Raw genomic sequence first — 21914 nt, 5'->3', positions numbered from 1 at the left:
GACATCACGGCACGGTATATAATGTTATTATAGAGGGGATGTGACGGCACGGCACGGTATATAATGTTATTATACAGGGGATGTGACATCACGGCACGGTATATAATGTTATTATACAGGGGATGTGACATCACGGCACGGTATATAATGTTATTATACAGGGGATGTGACATCACGGCACGGTATATAATGTTATTATACAGGGGATGTGACATCACGGCACGGTATATAATGTTATTATACAGGGGATGTGACGGCACGGTATATAATGTTATTATACAGGAGATGTGACATCACGGCACGGTATATAATGTTATTATACAGGAGATGTGACATCACGGCACGGTATATAATGTTATTATACAGGAGATGTGACATCACGGCACGGTATATAATGTTATTATACAGGGGATGTGACATCACTGCACGGTATATAATGTTATTATACAAGGGATGTGACATCACAGTACTGTATATAATGTTATTATACAGGGGATGTGACATCACGGCACGGTATATAATGTTATTATACAGGGAAGGTGACATCACGGCACGGTATATAATGTTATACAGGAGATGTGACGTCACAGCACGGTATATAATGTTATTATACAGGAGATGTGACATCACAGCACTGTATATAATGTTATTATACAGGGGATGTGACATCACGGCACGGTATATAATGTTATTATACGGGGAAGGTGACATCACAGCACGGTATATAATGTTATACAGGAGATGTGACGTCACAGCACGGTATTATGGTATATAATGTTATTATACAGGGGATGTGACGGCACGGTATATAATGTTATTATACAGGGGATGTGACATCACGGCACGGTATATAATGTTATTATACAGGGGATGTGACATCACGGCATGGTATATAATGTTATTATACAGGGGATGTGACGGCACGGTATATAATGTTATTATACAGGGGATGTGACGGCACGGTATATAATGTTATACAGGAGATGTGACATCACGGCACGGTATATAATGTTATTATACAGGAGATGTGACATCACGGCACGGTACATAATGTTATTATACAGGGGATGTGACATCACGGTACAGTATATAATGTTATTATACAGGAGATGTGACATCACGGCACGGTATATAATGTTATTATACAGGGAAGGTGACATCACAGCACGGCATATAATGTTATTATACAGGGGATGTGACATCACGGCACGGTATATATTGTTGTTATACAGGAGATGTGACATCACGGCACGGTATATAATGTTGTTATACAGGAGATGTGACATCACGGCACGTTATATAATGTTGTTATACAGGAGATGTGACATCATGGCACGGTATATAATGTTATTATAGAGGGGATGTGACGGCACGGCACGGTATATAATGTTATTATACAGGGGATGTGACATCACGGCACGGTATATAATGTTATTATACAGGGGATGTGACATCACGGCACAGTATATAATGTTATACAGGGGATGTGACGGCACGGTATATAATGTTATACAGGAGATGTGACATCACGGCACGGTATATAATGTTATTTTACAGGAGATGTGACATCACGGCACGGTATATAATGTTATTATACAGGGGATGTGACATCACGGCACGGTATATAATGTTATTATACAGGGGATGTGATATCACGGCACGGTATATAATATTGTTATACAGGGGATGTGACATCACGGCACGGTATATAATGTTATTATACAGGAGATGTGAGATCACGGCACGGTATATAATGTTATTATACAGGAGATGTGACATCACGGCACGGTATATAATGTTATCATACAGGAGATGTGACATCACGGCACGGTATATAATGTTATTATACAGGGGATGTGACGGCACGGTATATAATGTTATTATACAGGGGATGTGACGGCACGGTATATAATGTTATACAGGAGATGTGACATCACGGCACGGTATATAATGTTATTATACAGGAGATGTGACATCACGGCACGGTATATAATGTTATTATACAGGGAAGGTGACATCACAGCACGGTATATAATGTTATTATACAGGGGATGTGACGGCACGGTATATAATGTTATTATACAGGGGATGTGACATCACGGCACGGTATATATTGTTATTATACAGGAGATGTGACATCACGGCACGGTATATAATGTTGTTATACAGGAGATGTGACATCACGGCACGGTATATAATGTTGTTATACAGGAGATGTGACATCACGGCACGGTATATAATGTTGTTATACAGGAGATGTGACATCACGGCACGGTATATAATGTTGTTATACAGGGGATGTGACATTACGGCACGGTATATAATGTTATTATACAGGGGATGTGACATCACGGCACGGTATATAATGTTATTATACAGGGGATGTGACATCACGGCACGGTATATAATGTTATTATACAGGGGATGTGACATCACGGCACGTTATATAATGTTATTATACAGGGGATTTGACGGCACGGTATATAATGTTATTATACAGGAGATGTGACATCACGGCACGGTATATAATGTTATTATACAGGAGATGTGACATCACGGCACGGTATATAATGTTATTATACAGGAGATGTGACATCACGGCACGGTATATAATGTTATTATACAGGGGATGTGACATCACTGCACGGTATATAATGTTATTATACAGGGGATGTGACATCACAGCACGGTATATAATGTTATTATACAGGGGATGTGACATCACGGCACGGTATATAATGTTATTATACAGGGAAGGTGACATCACGGCACGGTATATAATGTTATACAGGAGATGTGACGTCACAGCACGGTATATAATGTTATTATACAGGGGATGTGACATCACAGCACGGTATATAATGTTATTATACAGGGGATGTGACATCACAGCACTGTATATAATGTTATTATACAGGGGATGTGACATCACGGCACAGTATATAATGTTATTATACAGGGAAGGTGACATCACGGCACGGTATATAATGTTATTATACAGGGGATGTGGCATCACGGCTGTTTATATTTCCGTGTTTTTCAGCAAGAGGGCTCGCTTTGTGCACAGCACTGCCTCAACAACCTCCTGCAGGGCGAGTACTTCAGTCCCGTGGAGCTGTCCACCATCGCCTTGCAGCTGGACGAGCAGGAGAGGATGAGGATGGCAGAGGGGGGTCTGGCCACTGCCGAGTACCGCACGTTCGTGGAGGTAAGGAGTGCCCCACCTGAACGCATATTAAAGGGACGGTGCGCTGGACCAGGGGGTTGTATGTTGCTCTCCACACCCCAGAGACCTTCTTGTATTTTGGTTGAACAATCTCTGCTTGTTGTCAGTGCATGGAAACATGTTGGTTACATCTGCAGACTGATAGCCTGCACAGACCCAATTCTTCTCTCTGCAGAGTGTTTGGTACAGTTTCTCAGTGTTAGCAACCTCACATCATTCCCCCCTCCTCCGTCCTGGGCTGATACACTGTAAGAAATCTTCAAGTCTTTGGGCAGGACTGGGGTTTCTACTGAAAACTTACACCATTAGAATATTAGGATCTGGTCCCTTGTGTCTGCACTATTATTACTTCACTGTTTGCTTTTTGCAGCAGCCATCAGGAAACATGGACGACAGTGGGTTCTTCTCCATCCAGGTGAGAATTAAACATAGACATCATGGGGTCCCATCTGCCAGTCACTTCCTAACCCATTACCCCCCTCCCCCCACCCGAAGACACTACTTGCCCTACTCATTGAATATGGGTGTAGCGAGAGGTCTCCATAGCTCTATCACATTCCACATCACTTTAGACACCGTTAAAACTGTCCCCATCGGGGCTCACAATCTGAATTACCTATCACTTTGTCTTTGGAGTCTGGAAGGAACCAGAGAACTTGGAGGAAACCCACAAATCACGGGGTGAACATTCTATCTCTGTGCAGATGTTGTTGTTGTCCTTGGTGGGATTTGAACTCAGGACCCCAGCGCTGACCACAGAGCCACCGTGCTGCCCTCTGTAAAGTACAGTAATAATCACTGAGCCACCGTGCTGCCAGTCATAATATCCTTGCGTTATCTTTGTGGTTGTGTCCCCAAAAATAGTTACAGTGGGGTAGAAGAGATAAGTGTACAATCAGGTGTAAGGCTTGAGCCGCCCAGAGTCACAGGGAGAATTACCATCACATTCACACTGGGCAGTACAGCGTGAAAGAGTCATTGTATCAGAAGATTCTGCATAAACGAAGTGTGATCTGTGGTCATATACAGTTTATGTACTCCAGAGCTGCACTCATTATATTCTACTGATGGATCAGTATAGGGTCAGTAATGTAATGTATGTACACAGTGACTGCAGCAGCAGAATAGGGAGTGCAGCTCTGGAGTATAATACAGGATATAACTCAGGATCAGTAATGTATGTACACAGTGACTGCACCAGCAGAATAGTGAGTGCAGCTCTGGAGTATAATACAGGATGTAACTCAGGATCAGTAATGTAATGTATGTACACAGTGACAGCACCAGCAGAATAGTGAGTGCAGCTCTGGAGTATAATACAGGAAGTAACTCAGGATCAGTAATGTAATGTATGTACACAGTGACTGCACCAGCAGAATAGTGAGTGCAGCTCTGGAGTATAATACAGGAAGTAACTCAGGATCAGTAATGTAATGTATGTACACAGTGACTGCACCAGCAGGATAGGGAGTGCAGCTCTGGAGTATAATACAGGATATAACTCAGGATCAGTAATGTATGTACACAGTGACTGCACCAGCAGAATAGTGAGTGCAGCTCTGGAGTATAATACAGGATGTAACTCAGGATCAGTAATGTAATGTATGTACACAGTGACTGTACCAACAGAATAGTGAGTGCAGCTCTGGGGTATAATACAGGATGTAACTCAGGATCAGTAATGTAATGTATGTACACAGTGACTGCACCAGCAGAATAGGGAGTACAGCTCTGGAGTATAATACAGGATGTAACTCAGGATCAGTAATGTAATGTATGTACACAATGACTGCACCAGCAGAATAGTGAGTGCAGCTCTGGAATATAATACAGGATGTAACTCAGGATCAGTAATGTAATGTATGTACACAGTGACTGCACCAGCAGAATAGGGAGTGCAGCTCTGGGGTATAATACAGGATGTAACTCAGGATCAGTAATTTAATGTATGTACACCGTGACTGCACCAGCAGAATAGTGAGTGCAGCTCTGGAGTATACTACAGGATGTAACTCAGGATCAGTAATGTATGTACACAGTGACTGCACCAGCAGAATAGTGAGTGCAGCTCTGGAGTATAATACAGGATGTAACTCAGGATCAGTAATGTAATGTATGTACACAGTGACTGCACCAGCAGAATAGTGAGTTCAGCTCTGGAGTATACTACAGGATGTAACTCAGGATCAGTAATGTAATGTATGTACACAGTGACTGTACCAGCAGAATAGTGAGTGCAGCTCTGGGGTATAATACAGGATGTAACTCAGGATCAGTAATGTAATGTATGTACACAGTGAATGTACCAGCAGAATAGTGAGTGCAGCTCTGGGGTATAATACAGGATGTAACTCTGGATCAGTACAGGATCAGTAATGTAATGTATGTACACAGTGACTGTACCAGCAGAATAATGAGCGAAGCTCTGGAGTATAATACAGAATGTAACTAAACAGTAATGTAATGTATGTACACAGTGACTGTACCAGCGGAATAGTGAGTGCAGCACTGGGGTATAATACAGGATGTAACTCCGGATCAGTAATGTAATGTATGTACACAGTGACTGCACCAGCAGAATAGTGAGTGTAGCTCTGGAGTATAATACAGGATATAACTCAGGATCAGTAATGTAATGTATGTACACAGTGACTGCACCAGCAGAATAGTGAGTGCAGCTCTGGGGTATAATACAGGATGTAACTCAGGATCAGTACAAGGTAAGTAATGTATACTTTTTCTTATGTGTTAAAGGGGTTGTCTGGTCCAAATCGATAAGTCTGCAGTCACCCTGTGTGACTGCAGACCTATGAATCTATCCAGCACACACTGTGTGCTGCGTGAATATGCTAGTTTCTGATCTGGGAATGAAGGGCATACACGCTTTATACACACTGCCGGCCAGTGGTTGCCGTGTCGCTTATATACACTAGTATGGAGCGAGGCCATGCCCTGTAGTCAGCTATGCTCCCTGGGCAGCTGTGCCCACTGGACGGGCTCTGGCAGGGAGTATGCATAACCCATACATACCTTCCAGTCCCGGCTCAGCAACTGGCGAGTCCTCACAGTGCGCAGTGCATGCCCTTGGGCGACTCACAAGTCTGCAGTCACACAAGAGTGGCTACAGACCTTTAATCATATAGAAATATATTCTGAATTCTCCATCCAGCACAATACCGTCTCTCAGATCTGGGCTTTTTTGCTTTCTTCCTTTCTGCAGGTGATCAGTGACGCGCTCAGAGTTTGGGGACTAGAACTGATTCTCTTTAACAGTCCTGAGTATCAGACGCTCGGCATCGATCCCATGTGAGACCTGGATTTTTGGAATTTTTTAGTTATTTGACGTATTTACATTTTATCTAACAATTGTGTGATCCTTCTTCTCCTCCAGAAATGAGCATGCCTTCATTTGTAATTACAAGGAGCATTGGTTTACTGTACGGAAGCTCGGCAAACAGGTAAGTCACAGCCCGGATGTGGAAGAGTACAGGGATTTACGGGATACTACATCTAATATTACATGGAATCTCTGTAACATAAGTTAGTTAGCTATTTGCAAGAGTTCATTGTTGCAGCCTGCAGTGTAAAGCATGACTTTTTCTTGATGGCTTTTTTTTATTTGCATAGAGTATTTCCCCCTGTACTATATTTAGTCACGTAATTATTGAACAGTCTGTCCTTGTCCCTCGACAAGCTGCATGAATCCTCAATTCTGTACTCCAGGCTCATAGACCTGGAGAATTCATGTTATACTGTGACTTTTTGAATTGATGATATTCATCCAGCCCCTATATATCTATAATGTGCTTTTTGCCCTGGGATTTGGATACCTAGGAAACTGTTGATAGTCCGTGCGTGACAGCAGATGGTGGCGGTCATATACAGTACAGACCAAAAGTGTGGACACACCTTCTCATTTAAAGATTTTTCTGTATTTTCATGACTATGAAAATTGTACATTCACACTGAAGGCATCAAAACTATGAATTAACACATGTGGAATTATATACTTAACAAAAAAGTGTGAAACAACTGAAATTATGTCTTATATTCTAGGTTCTTCAAAGTCTCTTGAAGCTCATCAAGAGAATGCCAAGTGTGTGCAAAGCAGTCACCAAAGCAAAAGGTGGCTACTTTGAAGAACCTAGAATATAAGACATATTTCCAGTTCACCACCTGACAGCATCATTGGAGGACGTCCGTCTTGCCCTCAGTGGGACAGGAACAACAAGCGGTTAAAAGGACCCTCCCCACTCCACCCACTAGTGTTTTTCCTATCCCACTGTGGATGGGAACGGCAAGCTTTTCCTTCGATTGTGCTATGCAGATGGTGGGGATCGGGGGGCCCAGCCTTTCCCTTCCCCACCGCAAGTTATCTGCTGCTGATGCCTGCCATGGGGGGTCAATCAACCTCCCCAGTGTAGCGCTGCTCCTGGGGTCGGGTCCGCTTCCTGTGCACAGGGGGCTCTCGGTCTGGGCGTCTGACTGCTGGGGAGTGAGTGCGGCGGTCGCTTCAAGCTCAGCAACCGATTCCCAGCATACGGCCGCTTTCTTCTCCGGAGACCGCTTCCATCAGCGGCCACTTCCAGGTCCAGCGGCCGCGTCACTTCCGGTTGCGGCAAGCGCGGGATGCCAGCAGCAGCGCCGACCTCAGGAGAGGCCTTGGAGCACGGTCAGCCGCAGGGACGCGGTAAGGAGGGCAGGATCAACCAGGTAAAACCTATATAAACATTATAGGGGGGTCTATATGCCGCCGGCCATCTGACAAGGAGTACTCGGCTAAGCTATCTCCGCTATGGAAGAGACAGCCAGACCTGAGGGGACAGATCAACTACAGGGGCACGCAGAGCCTCCAGTCCCTGCACCAGAAAGGAAAAAATCCGGGAAAAGTAAATGTCCTATTTGTGCTGCTAAATTCCCGGAAAATTGGCGAAAGTCACTATGCAAGTCGTGCACATCTAAAATTGTGGGTGGTGACCAGACTGCATTATTAACCAGTATGAAACAATGATCCGTCAGGAGGTTCAGGCATACATCTCGAGCCTGAATCTTCCCCAGACAAGTCAGACAGAACTGCAAACATCACGGAAAAGACCAAGAGAGTCTAGTCCTTCTTGCGAGGAAGAGGATTCGGAAGAATCAGACCAGGAAGGGAGAGACGAATCGTTGGGTAGAGGGAAAAGAGACCTCTTCTCGGCGGCAGATACAGATGAACTTCTTCATGCAGTTCGTCACACCATGCAGTTACAGGACACGCCAGAGGAAACTTCGATTCAGGATGAAATGTTTGGCGGTTTACATGCTCAAGTCACAAAAATATTTCCAGTCAACAATTATATTCGTTCCATGATTTTGGAAGAATGGCAGGAAGTGGAGAAGAGAGTAGTAGTGCCTAGAGACTTCAGACTCCGTTTACCTTATAATCTGGAGGATATTAAAGTGTGGGATGAAGTTCCCAAGATTGATGTTCCATTGGCAAAGGTGGCAAAGAAGACATCAATCCCATTTGAAGATTCCTCCGCTTTAAAGGATCCAGTGGATCGCAAAGCAGATGGACTGCTCAGGAGAACTTGGGAATCCTCGGCAGCTATAATACAGGCCAATATAGCTGCAACATCGGTAGCCCGGTCCATGCACCTATGGATGTACGATTTGGAAGGGCATCTCAAAGCTAAAACGCCCAGAGATGTTATTCTCAAATCCCTTCCATTGCTAAAACTCGCAACAGGCTTTATGGCGGACGCTTCAGCAGAGTCTGTACGCTTCGCGGGCAGAAGCGAGTCTTTGTCCAATGCGGCCAGAAGAGCTATCTGGCTAAAGACTTGGTCAGGGGATATCCAATCAAAAAATAAACTATGTGGCATCCCATTTTCAGGGAATAAAGTGTTTGGGCCTATTCTAGATGACATTTTAGAAAAAGCCTCAGACAAAAAGAAGGGGTTCCCAGAGGAAAATACAATAAAGTACCAGCCCTTTCGTAGACCCCAACCTAGTCAGAAGACAGACTACAGGGGGAAAGGGAAGACTGGGAGGTGGTCTTATCCCAAGGGTGGAAAAGGTAGAGACTCCATCTTCCCGGGTACAGGTGCAGGAAAGCCAAATAAATGACATCAAGGTGGGAGGTCGGTTACAGAAATTTCTAGGGAGTTGGCAGAAGATATCCATGGATTCTGCAGGTGATTGCTCAAGGGTACAAACTAGAGTTCTGCAGCCTTCCCCCAGAAAGATTCATAGTAACCAGACCCTGTCCTCTCTTAAACTCCCCATATGTGGACAAACATTCAAGAGTTGTTAAAGTTAGAGGCAATCATCCCGGTACCCGCCTCAGAGAGAGGCAAAGGCCACTACTCACACATGTTTTCAATAAAGAAACCATCGAGGGACTCCCGAACGATTATAAATTTAAAACCTCTAAGCAGGTGGATCAGATACAAAAGATTCAGGATGGAATCTATAAGGTCCACGACACCTCTCATAGACAAGGGCATGGTGATGTGTACCTTGGATTTAAGGAATGCATACTACCATGTCCCAATACACGTTACTTACCAAAAATTTCTGAGATTCGCCCTGATGAACGACGGGGTAATGTATCACTTCCAATTCACGTGTCTTCCCTTCAGCCTTGCCTCCGCACCCAGAATATTTACCAAACTAATGTCAGAAGTAGTAGCCTACCTAAAGAACCAGAATATTGCCATAGTGCCATATCTGGACGATTTTCTGATAATGGCAAAATCAGAAAAACTTCTCAAAATAGACTGCAGCTTCATACTTTCCATTCTACAAGATCTGGGGTGGATTGTGAATTGGGAAAAATAATGCCTAGTCCCAAATTCCAGAGTGAAATTTTTGGGGGTCATACTAGATTCCAACGCCAGAACATCTTTCCTACCGGAAGACAAACAAAAGGCGTTGATCAAGGGCATAGACCAGTTCAGGAAAAATACTCCCTCCATAAGAGAAGCAATGAGGGTTCTAGGCTTAATGACAGCATGTATACCCTGTGTGAAATGGAGCCAGTTCCACTCGCGGGGATTACAGAAAGAGATCTTGAAACAGAAGGCACGATTCTCTGGAGAAGAAGATAATTATCTCTCCGTCAGGGAAGAGTTCCCTAGCCTGGTGGACCACACCGAAAAACTTGAAGGTGGAGATTCCATGGGTCCTCTACCCCTGTGTCACCGTCACCACAGACGCCAGTCAATTCGGATGGGGCGGGCATATAGGAAGGACATACTACCAGGGGGAGTGGAGTCCACAAGTTTCCATGAAATCATCAAATTTCAGGGAGCTGTATGCGATCTGTAAGGTACTATCCAAGGCCCATTCACAAGTCAGAGACAGACACGTAAGGATACTGTCCGACAATATGACAGCAGTGGCATTCCTAAGACACCAAGGGGGCCCAAGACATCCACCTCTGCAGCACCTGGCACACCAGATTTTCAGATGGGCAGAGAAATCTGTCAAGTCCATCTCGGCAGTTCATCTCGAAGGTACCAGGAATCAGGTGGCAGATTTTTTTAAGCAGAACGCCTGTAGATCCCGGAGAATGGGAATTAAATCCAGAAATATTCAGCAGTATGTGCCAGCAGTGGGGAACACCTCAGGTGGATCTTTTTGCCACCAGGTCAAATGCAAAGACCAGAGCTTTTTTTTTTTCTCTCAATCCCCTAGATGGAGCCATAGGAGTCGACCCTTTGTCTCAGCATTGGGGAGAAGGTCTTCTGTGCGCGTTTCCGCCTCTTCCACTGATCCCGAGGACACTCAGGAAGATTTGAGACACAACAGTAATCCTGGTGGTTCCCTTTTGGCCGAAAAGGAGCTGGTTCTCTCTACTATCTAGAATGTCAACAGAGAGACCGATTCTACTACCGAAGAGGCAGGACCTTTTATTCCAAGGATCGGTGTTTCACAGCAACCCAGACTCACTACAACTATCTGCTTGGATCCTGAACGGCAGACCCTAAGAGCCAGAGGCCCGCCAGAGGATGTGATTACCATACTCCAGGCAAGCAGGAACCGGTGACCTCAGCAATCTATAACAAAATCTGGAAGCGGTATTGTTCGTTCTTAGGTGAAGTCCCGGTGGATACTTCAAAACCTGATATTCCCAAAATTCTCGATTTTCTACAACAGGGGTTTGAAAAAGGCCTCAGGCCTAGTACTTTAAAAGTACAGGTTGCAGCGCTTAGTGTCTTTTTTGATTCATCACTAGCCTCCCATCCTTGAATAGCAAGATTCTCTAGGGCCACACAGAATGAGACCTCTTGTGAGGAGATCAACACCTCCTTGGGACCTAAATTTGGTCTTTAATGCCCCTTGTAGAACCCCATATTGTCAGAGGATATGGACATAGCCAATCTCTCCTTTAAAACAGCATTCCTAATTGCCATTACTTCGGCTAAAAGATTGGGGAAGATGCAGGCCCTATCCATTCAGGATCCATACCTTCAGATCTTTGACAAAAGAATAGTCTTAAGACTTAACCCAGCTTTCCTCCCCAAGGTAGTTACCTCTACAAACATAAATCAGGAGGTAATTCTTCCCTCGTTCTGCCAACACCCTAGAAATACGAAGGAAGGGGTCTATCATAACCTTGATGTTAGAGAGATGGTACTAAAATACCTGGGGGTGACTAGGGATTGGAGACGGGACTCTAACTTGTTCATACAGTACGGGGGACTAAATAGAGGTTGTAAGGCAGCAAAAGCAATCATTGCTAGGTGGATTAAGACTACGGTAAACCTAGCATATACAGCCCAACGGAAAGATCCCCCGGATACCCTTAGAGCCCACTCAACCCGAGCTATTGCTACATCATGGGCAGAGAAAGGGGGGTGCCTCAGCCGAAACGGTAATTAGACCTACCGGTAATTGTATTTCCAGGAATCCATCCTGGCAGCACTACTAGTTCCCTCCCGCTGCAAACTCTGAAATGTACTAATGTGATGTAACATTGGTGTAATATTGTTAATAAACTCTTTTTGCATCCATCCAGATGTGGTACTAAGAAAATCACTGGTGGGTGGAGTGGAGAGGGTCCTTTTAACCGCTTGTTGTTCCTGTCCCACTGAGGGTAAGAAGGACGTCCTCCAATGGTGCTGTCAGGATGGATTCCTGGAAATACAATTACCGGTAGGTCTAATTACCGTTTTTCAGTTGTTTCACACTTTTTTGTTACTGTAAGTATATAATTCCACATGTGTTAATTCATATTTTTGATGCCTTCAGTGTGAATGTACAATTTTCATAGTCATGAAAATACAGAAAAATCTTTAAATGAGAAGGTGTGTCCAAACATTTGTACATGACATTTCTGTACATGTCATGTGCACTGTCATTTAGTCAGTGTGTTCACTTTTTTACTATTTTTTTACACTTTTTGCAGTGGTTCAACTTGAATTCCCTGCTGACTGGCCCCGAACTCATATCAGACACCTATCTTGCACTCTTCTTAGCTCAGCTGCAACAGGAAGGTAATGCTCCATATTGTGTCTATGTCTCCTACATCTAAAGGGATGATTGCATTCCCTATTGTCAATATGTATAACCCCCATTATTCGCTGAGTGTCGAGTCCAGGCTTATCCTAATTTACACCATAAGCTGTTGTTCTCGAGAAAGGGCTGAGGACCGTCAGAACGGCCGCTGCACCACTCGTCATGGCCTAGATTTCATTATGAGATGAAATTGTTCGGCAGGAATATCGGCCCATGTGGACGTCCCGCACACATTACACCTCTTCTGCCAGCCTGATTGGAAGGGGGGATCCATCTGATGGGCAATGGTTTCCTCTCCTAAGTGATGTAATTTACACTCGTTTCTTCTTTGAGATCATCTGTTTTCCTTAATAATGGCGCCAGAACTGGACATTTAATGTGATAGCCCATCTGTATGATGGAGGGAGGAGTTGTGCTTAATTTGCACCGCCTGTTCATCAAAATAATCCCTTATATCTTCCTCTGATGTTTTGTATCAGAACAATTTTTCACCTACTACTCTGCTACAGTGCCTTGCGAAAGTATTCGGCTCCCTGGAACCTTTCAACCTTTTCCCACATATCATGCTTCAAACATAAAGATACCAAATGTAAATTTTTGGTAAAGAATCAACAACAAGTGGAACACAATTGTGAAGTTGAACGAAATTTATTGGTTATTTTACATTGTTGTGGAAATTCAAAAACTGAAAAATTGAGGCGTGCAATATTATTCGGCCCCTTTAACTTAATACTTTGTTGCACCACCTTTTGCTGCGATTACAGCTGCAAGTCGCTTGGGGTATGTCTCTATCAGTTTTGTACATCGAGAGACTGAAATTCTTGCCCATTCTTCTTTGGCAAGCAGCTCGAGCTCAGTGAGGTTTGATGGAGATCGTTTGTGAACAGTAGTTTTTACCTCTTTCCACAGATTCTCAATTGGATTGAGGTCTGGACTTTGACTTGGCCATTCTAACACCTGGATACGTTTATTTGTTAACCATTCCATTGTAGATTTTGCTTTATGTTTGGGATCATTGTCTTGTTGGAAGACAAATCTCCATCCCAGTTTCAGGTCTTTTGCAGACTCCAACAGGTTTTCTTCAAGAATGGTCCTGTATTTGGCTCCATCCATCTTCCCATCAATTTTAACCATCTTCCCTGTCCCTGCTGAAGAAAAGCAGGCCCAAACCATGATGCTGCCACCACCATGTTTGACAGTGGGGATGGTGTGTTCAGGATGATGAGCTGTGTTGCCTTTACGCCAAACATATAGTTTGGCATTTTTGCCAAAAAGTTCGATTTTGGTTTCATCTGACCAGAGCACCTTCTTCCACATGTTTGGTGTGTCTCCCAGGTGGCTTGTTGCAGACCTTAAACAACACTTTTTATGGATATCTTTGAGAAATGGCTTTCTTCTTGCCACTCTTCCATAAAGGCCAGATTTGTGCAGTGTACGACTGATTGTTGTCATATGGACAGACTGTCCCACCTCAGCTGTAGATCTCTGCAGTTCATCCAGAGTGATCATGGGCCTCTTAGCTGCATCTCTGACCAGTCTACTCCTTGTTTGAGATGAAAGTTTAGAGGGACGGACGGGTCTTGGTAGATTTGCAGTGGTATGATACTCATTCCATTTCAATATGATCGCTTGCACAGTGCTCCTTGGGATGTTTAAAGTTTTGGAAATCATTTTGTATCCAAATCTGGCTTTAAACTTCTCCACAACAGTATCACGGACCTGCCTGTTGTGTTCCTTGGTCTTCATGATGCTCTCTGCTGCAAACAGAACCCTGAGACTTATCACAGAGCAGGTGCATTTATACGGAGACTTGAGTACACACAGGTGGATTATATTTATCATCATTAGGCATTTAGGACAACATTGGATCATTCAGAGATCCACAATGAACTTCTGGAGTGAGTTTGCTGCACTGAAAGTAAAGGGGACGAATAATATTGCACGCCCCACTTTTCAGTTTTTGAATTTTCGGAAAAATTTTAACCCCTTCCCGACCTTTGACGCATACGCTGCGTCATGAAAGTCTGTGCCTTCCCGACCTATGACGCAGCGTATGCGTCATGGAATGATCGCGTCCCTGCAGATCGGGTGAAGGGGTTAACTCCGATTTTACCCGATCTGCAGAGACAGGGGGAGTGGTGCTTCAGCCCAGGGGGGGTGGCTTCACCCCCCCGTGGCTACGATCGCTCTGATTGGCTGTTGAAAGTGAAACTGCCAATCAGAGCGATTTGTAATATTTCACCTAAAAAACTGGTGAAATATTACAATCCAGCCATGGCCGATGCTGCAATATCATCGGCCATGGCTGGAAATACTTAAGTGGACCCCCCCCACCCCACCGATCGCCCCCCCAGTCCTCCGTTAGTCCTCCGGTCCCCTCCGTCCGCCTGCCGGCTCCCCCGTCCTCCTGTCCGCTCCCTCCTTGTGTGAATAAAGCCCCCCTGTGGTCCGATCACCCCCCCTGTTCTCCGACACCCCCCCCCCCACCACCCCTTCATACTTACCGATCCTCCCGGTGTCCGGCCGTCTCCTCGCTGGGCGCCGCCATCTTGGAAAATGGCCGGCGCATGCTCAGTGCGCCCGCCGAATCTGCCAGTCGGCAGATTCCTTACAGGTACATTTTGATCGCTGTGGTAGGTTCTATCACAGCGATCAAAATAAAAAAAATAATAAATAACCCCCCCCTTTATCACCCCCATAGGGACAATAATAAAATAAAGAATTTTTTTTTTTTCTTTTTCCACTAGGGTTAGGGTTAGAACTAGGGTTAGAACTAGGGGTAGGGTTAGGGGTAGGGTTAGGGTTACGGGTAGGGTTAGGGGTAGGGTTATGGCATGTGCACACAGAGCGGATCGGCCGCGGATCCGCAGCGGATCGGCCGCGGATCCGCAGCGGATCGGCAGCGGATACGCAGCGGATCGGCCGCGGATCGGCAGCGGATCCGCAGCGGATCGGCAGCGGATCCGCAGCGGATCGGCCGCGGATACGCAGCGGATCGGCCGCGGATACGCAGCGGATCGGCCGCAGATCCGCAGCGGATCGGCAGCGGATACGCAGCGGATCGGCCGCGGATCCGCAGCGGATCCGCAGCGGATCGGCCGCGGATACGCAGCGGATACGCAGCGGATTGGCCGCGGATTCGCAGCGGATTTGCCGCGGATCCGCAGCGGATTGGCCGCTGCGAATTCGAAGCAGTTTTCCATCAGGTTTACAGTACCATGTACACCTAAGGAAAACCAAATCCGCTGTGCCCATGGTGCGGAAAATTCCATGCAGAAACGCTGCGTTGTATTTTCCGCAGCATGTCAATTCTTTGTGCGGATTCCGCAGCGTTTTACACCTGTTCCTCAATAGGAATCCGCAGGTGAAATCCGCACAAAAAAACACTGGAAATCCGCTGTAAATCCATAGGTAAAACGCAGTGCCTTTTACCTGCGGATTTTTCAAAAATGGTGCGGAAAAATCTCACACGAATCCGCAAAGTGGGCACATACCCTTAGGGTTAGGGTTGGAATTAGAGTTAGGGTACCGTCTCACAGTGGCACTTTGGTCGCTACGACGGTACGATCCATGACGTTGTGTCTGACACGCAGCAGCGATCAGGGACCCTGCTGAGAATCGTACGTCGTAGCAGATCGTTTGGAACTTTCTTTCGTTGCTGGATCTCCCGCTGTCATCGCTGGATCGGTGTGTGTGACAGCGATCCAGCGATGCGTTCACTTGTAACCAGGGTAAACATCGGGTTACTAAGCGCAGGGCCGCGCTTAGTAACCTGATGTTTACCGTGGTTACCAGCGTAAAAGTTAAAAAAAAACAAAAAACGTACATACTCACATTTCGGTGTCCTTCAGGTCCCTTGCCGTCTGCTTCCCGCTCTGACTGTCTGCCGGCCGGAAAGTGAGAGCACAGCACAGCAGTGACGTCACCGCTGCGCTCTGCTCTCACTGTATGGCGGCACTCAGTCAGAGCGGGAAGCAGACGGCAAGGGACCTGAAGGACACCGAAATGTGAGTATGTACGTTTTTTTTTTTTTACTTTTACGCTGGTAACCACGGTAAACATCGGGTTACTAAGCGCGGCCCTGTGCTTAGTAACCCGATGTTTACCCTGGTTACCTGGGACCTTGGCATCGTTGGTCGCTGGAGAGCGGTCTGTGTGACAGCTCCCCAGCGACCACACAATGACTTTCCAACGATCACGGCCAGGTCGTATCGCTGGTCGTGATCTTTGGTAAATCGTTATGTGAGACGGTACCCTTAGGGTTGGAATTAGGGCTAGGGTTGGAAATAGGGTTAAGATTAGGCTTGTGGTTAGGGTTAAGGATAGGGTTAGGGTTGTGTTGGGGTTACAGTTGTGGGTAGGGTTGGGATTAGGGTTAGGATTAGGGTTGGATTTAGGGTTACGGGTGTGTTGGGGTTAGGGTTGTGGTTAGGGGTGTGTTGGGGTTAGGGTTGTGATTATGGTTATGGCTACAGTTGGGATTAGGGTTAGGGGTGTGTTGGGGTTAGTGTTGAAGTTAGAATTGAGGGGTTTCCACTGTTTAGGCACATCAGGGGTCTCCAAATGCAACATGGCGCCACCATTGATTCCAGCCAATCTTGCGTTCAAAAAGTCAAATGGTGCGCCCTCCCTTCCAAGCCCCGACGTGCGCCCAAACAGTGGTTTACCCCCACATATGGGATACCAGCGTACTCAGGACAAACTGGGCAACAACTATTGGGGTCCAATTTCTCCTGTTACCCTTGCAAAAAAAAAAAATTACTTGCTAAAACATAATTTTGAGGAAAGAACAATTATTTTTTATTTTCACGGCTCTACGTTATAAACTTATGTGAAACACTTGGGGGTTGAAAGTGCTCACCACACATCTAGATAAGATCCTTTTGGGGTCTAGTTTCCAAAATGGGGTCACTTGTGGGGGGGTTTCTACTGTTTAGGCACATCAGGGGCTCTGCAAATGCAACGTGACGCCCGCAGACCATTCCATCAAAGTCTGCATTTCAAATGTCACTACTTCCCTTCCGATCCCTGACGTGCGCCCAAACAGTGGTTTACCCCCACATATGAGGTATCAGCGTACTCACAACAAACTGAGCAACAAATATTGGGGTCCAATTTCTCCTGTTACCTTGTGAAAATAAACAATTGCTTGCTAAAACATCTTTTTTGAGGAAAGAAAAATTATTTTTTATTTTCACGGCTCTGCGTTGTAAACTTCTGTGAAGCACTTGGGGGTTGAACGTGCTCACCACACATCTAGATAAGTTCCTTGGGGGGTCTAGTTTCCAAAATGGGGTCACTTGTGGGGGGTTTCTACTGTTTAGGCACATCAGGGGCTCTGCAAACGTAACATGATTCCCGCAGACCATTCCATCAAAGTCTGCATTCCAAATCGTCACTACTTCCATTCCGAGCCCCGCCATGTGCCCAAACAGTGGTTTACCCCCACATATGGGGTATCAGCGTACTCAGGAGAAACTGGACAACAACTTTTGGGATCAAATTTTTCCTGTTACCCTTGGGAAAATTAAAAAATTCTGGGCTAAAAAAATATTTTTGAGGAAAGAAAACACATTTTTTATTTTCACGGCTCTGCGTTATAAACTTCTGTGAAGCACTTGAGGGATCAAAGTGCTCACCACACATCTAGATTAGTTCCCTTGTGGGTCTAGTTTCCAAAGTGGGGTCAATTGTGGGGAGTTCCTACTGTTTAGGCACATCAGGGGCTCTGCAAATGCAACGTGACGCCCGCAGAGCATTCCATTAAAGTCTGCATTTCAAAACGTCACTACTTCCCTTCCGCTCCCCGACGTGTGCCAAAACAGTGGTTTACCCCCACATATGGGGTATCAGCGTACTCAGGAGAAACTGCACAACAACTTTTGGGGTCCAATTTCTCCTGTTACCCTTGGGAAAATAAAAAATTGTGGGTTAAAAAATCATTTTTGAGGAAAGAAAAATAATTTTTTATTTTCATGGCTCTGCGTTATAAACTTCTGTGAAGCACTTGAGGGATCAAAGTGCTCACCACACATCTAGATTAGTTCCTTGGGAGGTCTAGTTTCCAATATGGGGTCACTTGTGCGGGAGCTCCAATGTTTAGGCACACAGGGGCTCTCCAAACGCGACATGGTGTCCGCTAATGATTGAAGCTAATTTTCCATTCAAAAAGCCAAATGGCGTGCCTTCCCTTCCGAGCCCTGCCGTGCGCCCAAACAGTGGTTTACCCCCACATATGGGGTATCATCGTACTCAGGACAAACTGGACAACAACATTTGGGGTCCAATTTCTCCTATTATCCTTGGGAAAATAAAAAACTCCGGGCTAAAAATCATTTTTGAGGAAAGAAAAATATTTTTTTATTTTCATGGCTCTGCGTTATAAACTTCTGTGAAGCACCTGGGGGTTTTAAGTGCTCACTATACATCTAGATTAGTTCCTTGGGGGGTCTAGTTTCCAAAATGGGGTCACTTGTAGGGGAGCTCCAATGTTTAGGCACACAGGGGCTCTCCAAACGCGACATGGTGTCCGCTAATGATTGAAGCTAATTTTCCATTCAAAAAGCCAAATGGCGTGCTTTCCCTTCCGAGCCCTGCCGTGCGCCCAAACAGTGGTTTACCCCCACATATGGGGTATCATCGTAGTCAGGACAAACTGGACAACAACATTTGGGGTCCAATTTCTCCTATTATCCTTGGGAAAATAAAAAACTCCGGGCTAAAAATCATTTTTGAGGAAAGAAAAATATTTTTTTATTTTCATGGCTCTGCGTTATAAACTTCTGTGAAGCACGTGGGGGTTTTAAGTGCTCACTATACATCTAGATTAGTTCCTTGGGGGGTCTAGTTTCCACAATGGGGTCACTTGTAGGGGAGCTCCAATGTTTAGGCACACAGGGGCTCTCCAAACGCAACATGGTGTCCACTAACGATTGGAGCTAATTTTCCATTGAAAAAGTCAAATGGCGCGCCTTCCCTTCCAAGCCTTGCCGTGCACCCAAACAGTGGTTTACCCCCACATATGAGGTATCGGCGTACTCAGGAGAAATTGCCCAACAAATTTTAGGATCCATTTTATCCTGTTGCCCATGTGAAAATGAAAAAAATGAGGCTAAAAAAAATTTTGTGTGAAAAAAAAGTACTTTTTCATTTTTACGGATCAATTTGTGAAGCACCTGAGGGTTTAAAGTGCTCACTATGCATCTAGATAAGTTCCTTGGGGGGTCTAGTTTCCAAAATGGGGTCACTTGTGGGGGAGCTCCAATGTTTAGGCACACAGGGGCTCTCCAAACCTGACATGGTGTCCGCTAACGATGGAGATAATTTTTCATTCAAAAAGTCAAATGGCGCTCCTTCCCTTCCGAGCCTTACCATGTGCCCAAACAGTAGTTTACCCCCACATATGAGGTATTGGCGTACTCAGGAGAAATTGCCCAACAAATGTTAGGATCCATTTTATTCTGTTGCCCATGTGAAAATGAAAAAATTGAGGCTAAAAGAAAATTTGTGTGAAAAAAAAAGTACTTTTTCATTTTTACGGATTAATTTGTGAAGCACCTGGGGGTTTAAAGTGCTCACTATGCTTCTAGATACGTTCCTTGGGGGGTCTAGTTTCCAAAATGGGGTCACTTGTGGGGGAGCTCCAATGTTTAGGCACACGGGGGCTCTCCAAACGCGACATGGTGTCCGCTAAAGATTGGAGCCAATTTTTCATTCAAAAAGTCAAATGGCGCTCCTTCCCTTCCGAGCCCTGCCGTGCGCCCAAACAGTGGTTTACCCCCACATATGAGGCATCAGCGTACTCAGGACAAATTGGACAACAACATCCGTGGTCCAGTTTCTCCTTTTACCCTTGGGAAAATAAAAAAATTGTTGCGAAAAGATCATTTTTGTGACTAAAAAGTTAAATGTTAATTTTTCCCCTATTTGTTGCTTCTGCTGCTCTGAAACACCTGAAGGGTTAATAAACTTCTTGAATGTGGTTTTGAGCACCTTGAGGGGTGCAGTTTTTAGAATGGTGTCACTTTTGGGTATTTTCAGCCATATAGACCCCTCAAACTGACTTCAAATGTGAGGTGGTCCCTAAAAAAAATGGTTTTGTAAATTTTGTTGTAAAAATGAGAAATCACTGGTCAAATTTTAACCCTTATAACTTCCTAGCAAAAAAAAAATTTGTTTCCAAAATTGTGCTGATGTAAAGTAGACATGTGGGAAATGTTATTTATTAACTATTTTGTGTCACATAACTCTCTGGTTTAACAGAATAAAAATTCAAAATGTGAAAATTGCAAAATTTTCAAAATTTTCACCAAATTTCCGTTTTTTTCACAAATAAACTCAGAAATTATCGACCTAAATTTACCACTAACATGAAGCCCAATATGTCACGAAAAAACAATCTCAGAACCGCAAGGATCCGTTGAAGCGTTCCTGAGTTATTACCTCATAAAGGGACACTGGTCAGAATTGCAAAAAATGGCAAGGTCATTAAGGCCAAAATAGGCTGGGTCATGAAGGGGTTAAATAACCAATAAATTTCGTTCAACTTCCCAATTGTGTTCCACTTGTTGATTCTTCACCAAAAATTTACATTTGGTATCTTTGTTTGAAGCATGATATGCGGGAAAAGGTTGAAAGGTTCCAGGGGGCTGAATACTTTCGCAAGGCACTGTACTTTCATCTTAACGATTTTTAACATCCTTATCCGGTTCTTTCATCTACGAAGTCTTTCACTTCTTAGTTTCATCAGAATGGTTATTCACATCTTTCTCTATCGCCTCTCATTGGGGACACAGGAACCATGGGTGTATGCTGCTGCCACTAGGAGGCTGACACTATGCAAATAAAAAAGTTAGCTCCTCGTCTGCAGTGTACACCCCACTGACAGGAAGTAGGATACTCAGTTTAGCTTAGTGTCAGTAGGAGGTGGACACGGGTCTTTCATTAGACCCTTATCTACCTCAATGTGCGTCCTTTCTTTTCAGGTTTCCGGAGGGATACAGGGTGAACAGTCACACCTGTAGTCCCACAATACGGACTATGAGTACGGCGTGTACTGCCACCCCGTATCCTCATAGATCCCTCAGCAGGACCATGATCCTAGCACACAAGCGTGCTCAGAAGTCCGGTCCTAGCTCCGTCCCCCACCCACTCGCCCTCCAGAGCCTGTCGGTTGGAGGAGGCG

The 21914-nt window shown here is 44.9% G+C and overlaps 1 protein-coding gene across 4 annotated transcripts in view; it reads left to right on the top strand.

Annotated features, from left to right (window-relative positions):
* Window positions 1–21914, top strand: part of ATXN3 (ataxin 3) — a 51507-nt gene that overhangs the window by 11849 nt on the left and 17744 nt on the right. For 2 of the 4 annotated variants that reach the window (XM_077267850.1, XM_077267865.1), the window contains exons 2-6: window positions 3044–3208; window positions 3597–3641; window positions 6447–6532; window positions 6618–6684; window positions 12621–12708. In XM_077267850.1, the coding sequence (XP_077123965.1) occupies window positions 3044–3208; window positions 3597–3641; window positions 6447–6532; window positions 6618–6684; window positions 12621–12708 (451 nt within the window). The remainder of the gene's footprint in view (window positions 1–3043; window positions 3209–3596; window positions 3642–6446; window positions 6533–6617; window positions 6685–12620; window positions 12709–21914) is intronic. The other 2 variants (XM_077267859.1, XM_077267872.1) reach the window with 1 other exon arrangement.

Source organism: Ranitomeya variabilis, chromosome 1 (genome assembly GCF_051348905.1).
Source record: "Ranitomeya variabilis isolate aRanVar5 chromosome 1, aRanVar5.hap1, whole genome shotgun sequence".
Lineage (NCBI taxonomy): Eukaryota > Metazoa > Chordata > Amphibia > Anura > Dendrobatidae > Ranitomeya > Ranitomeya variabilis.
This window is presented reverse-complemented; position numbering and strand designations above follow the sequence as displayed.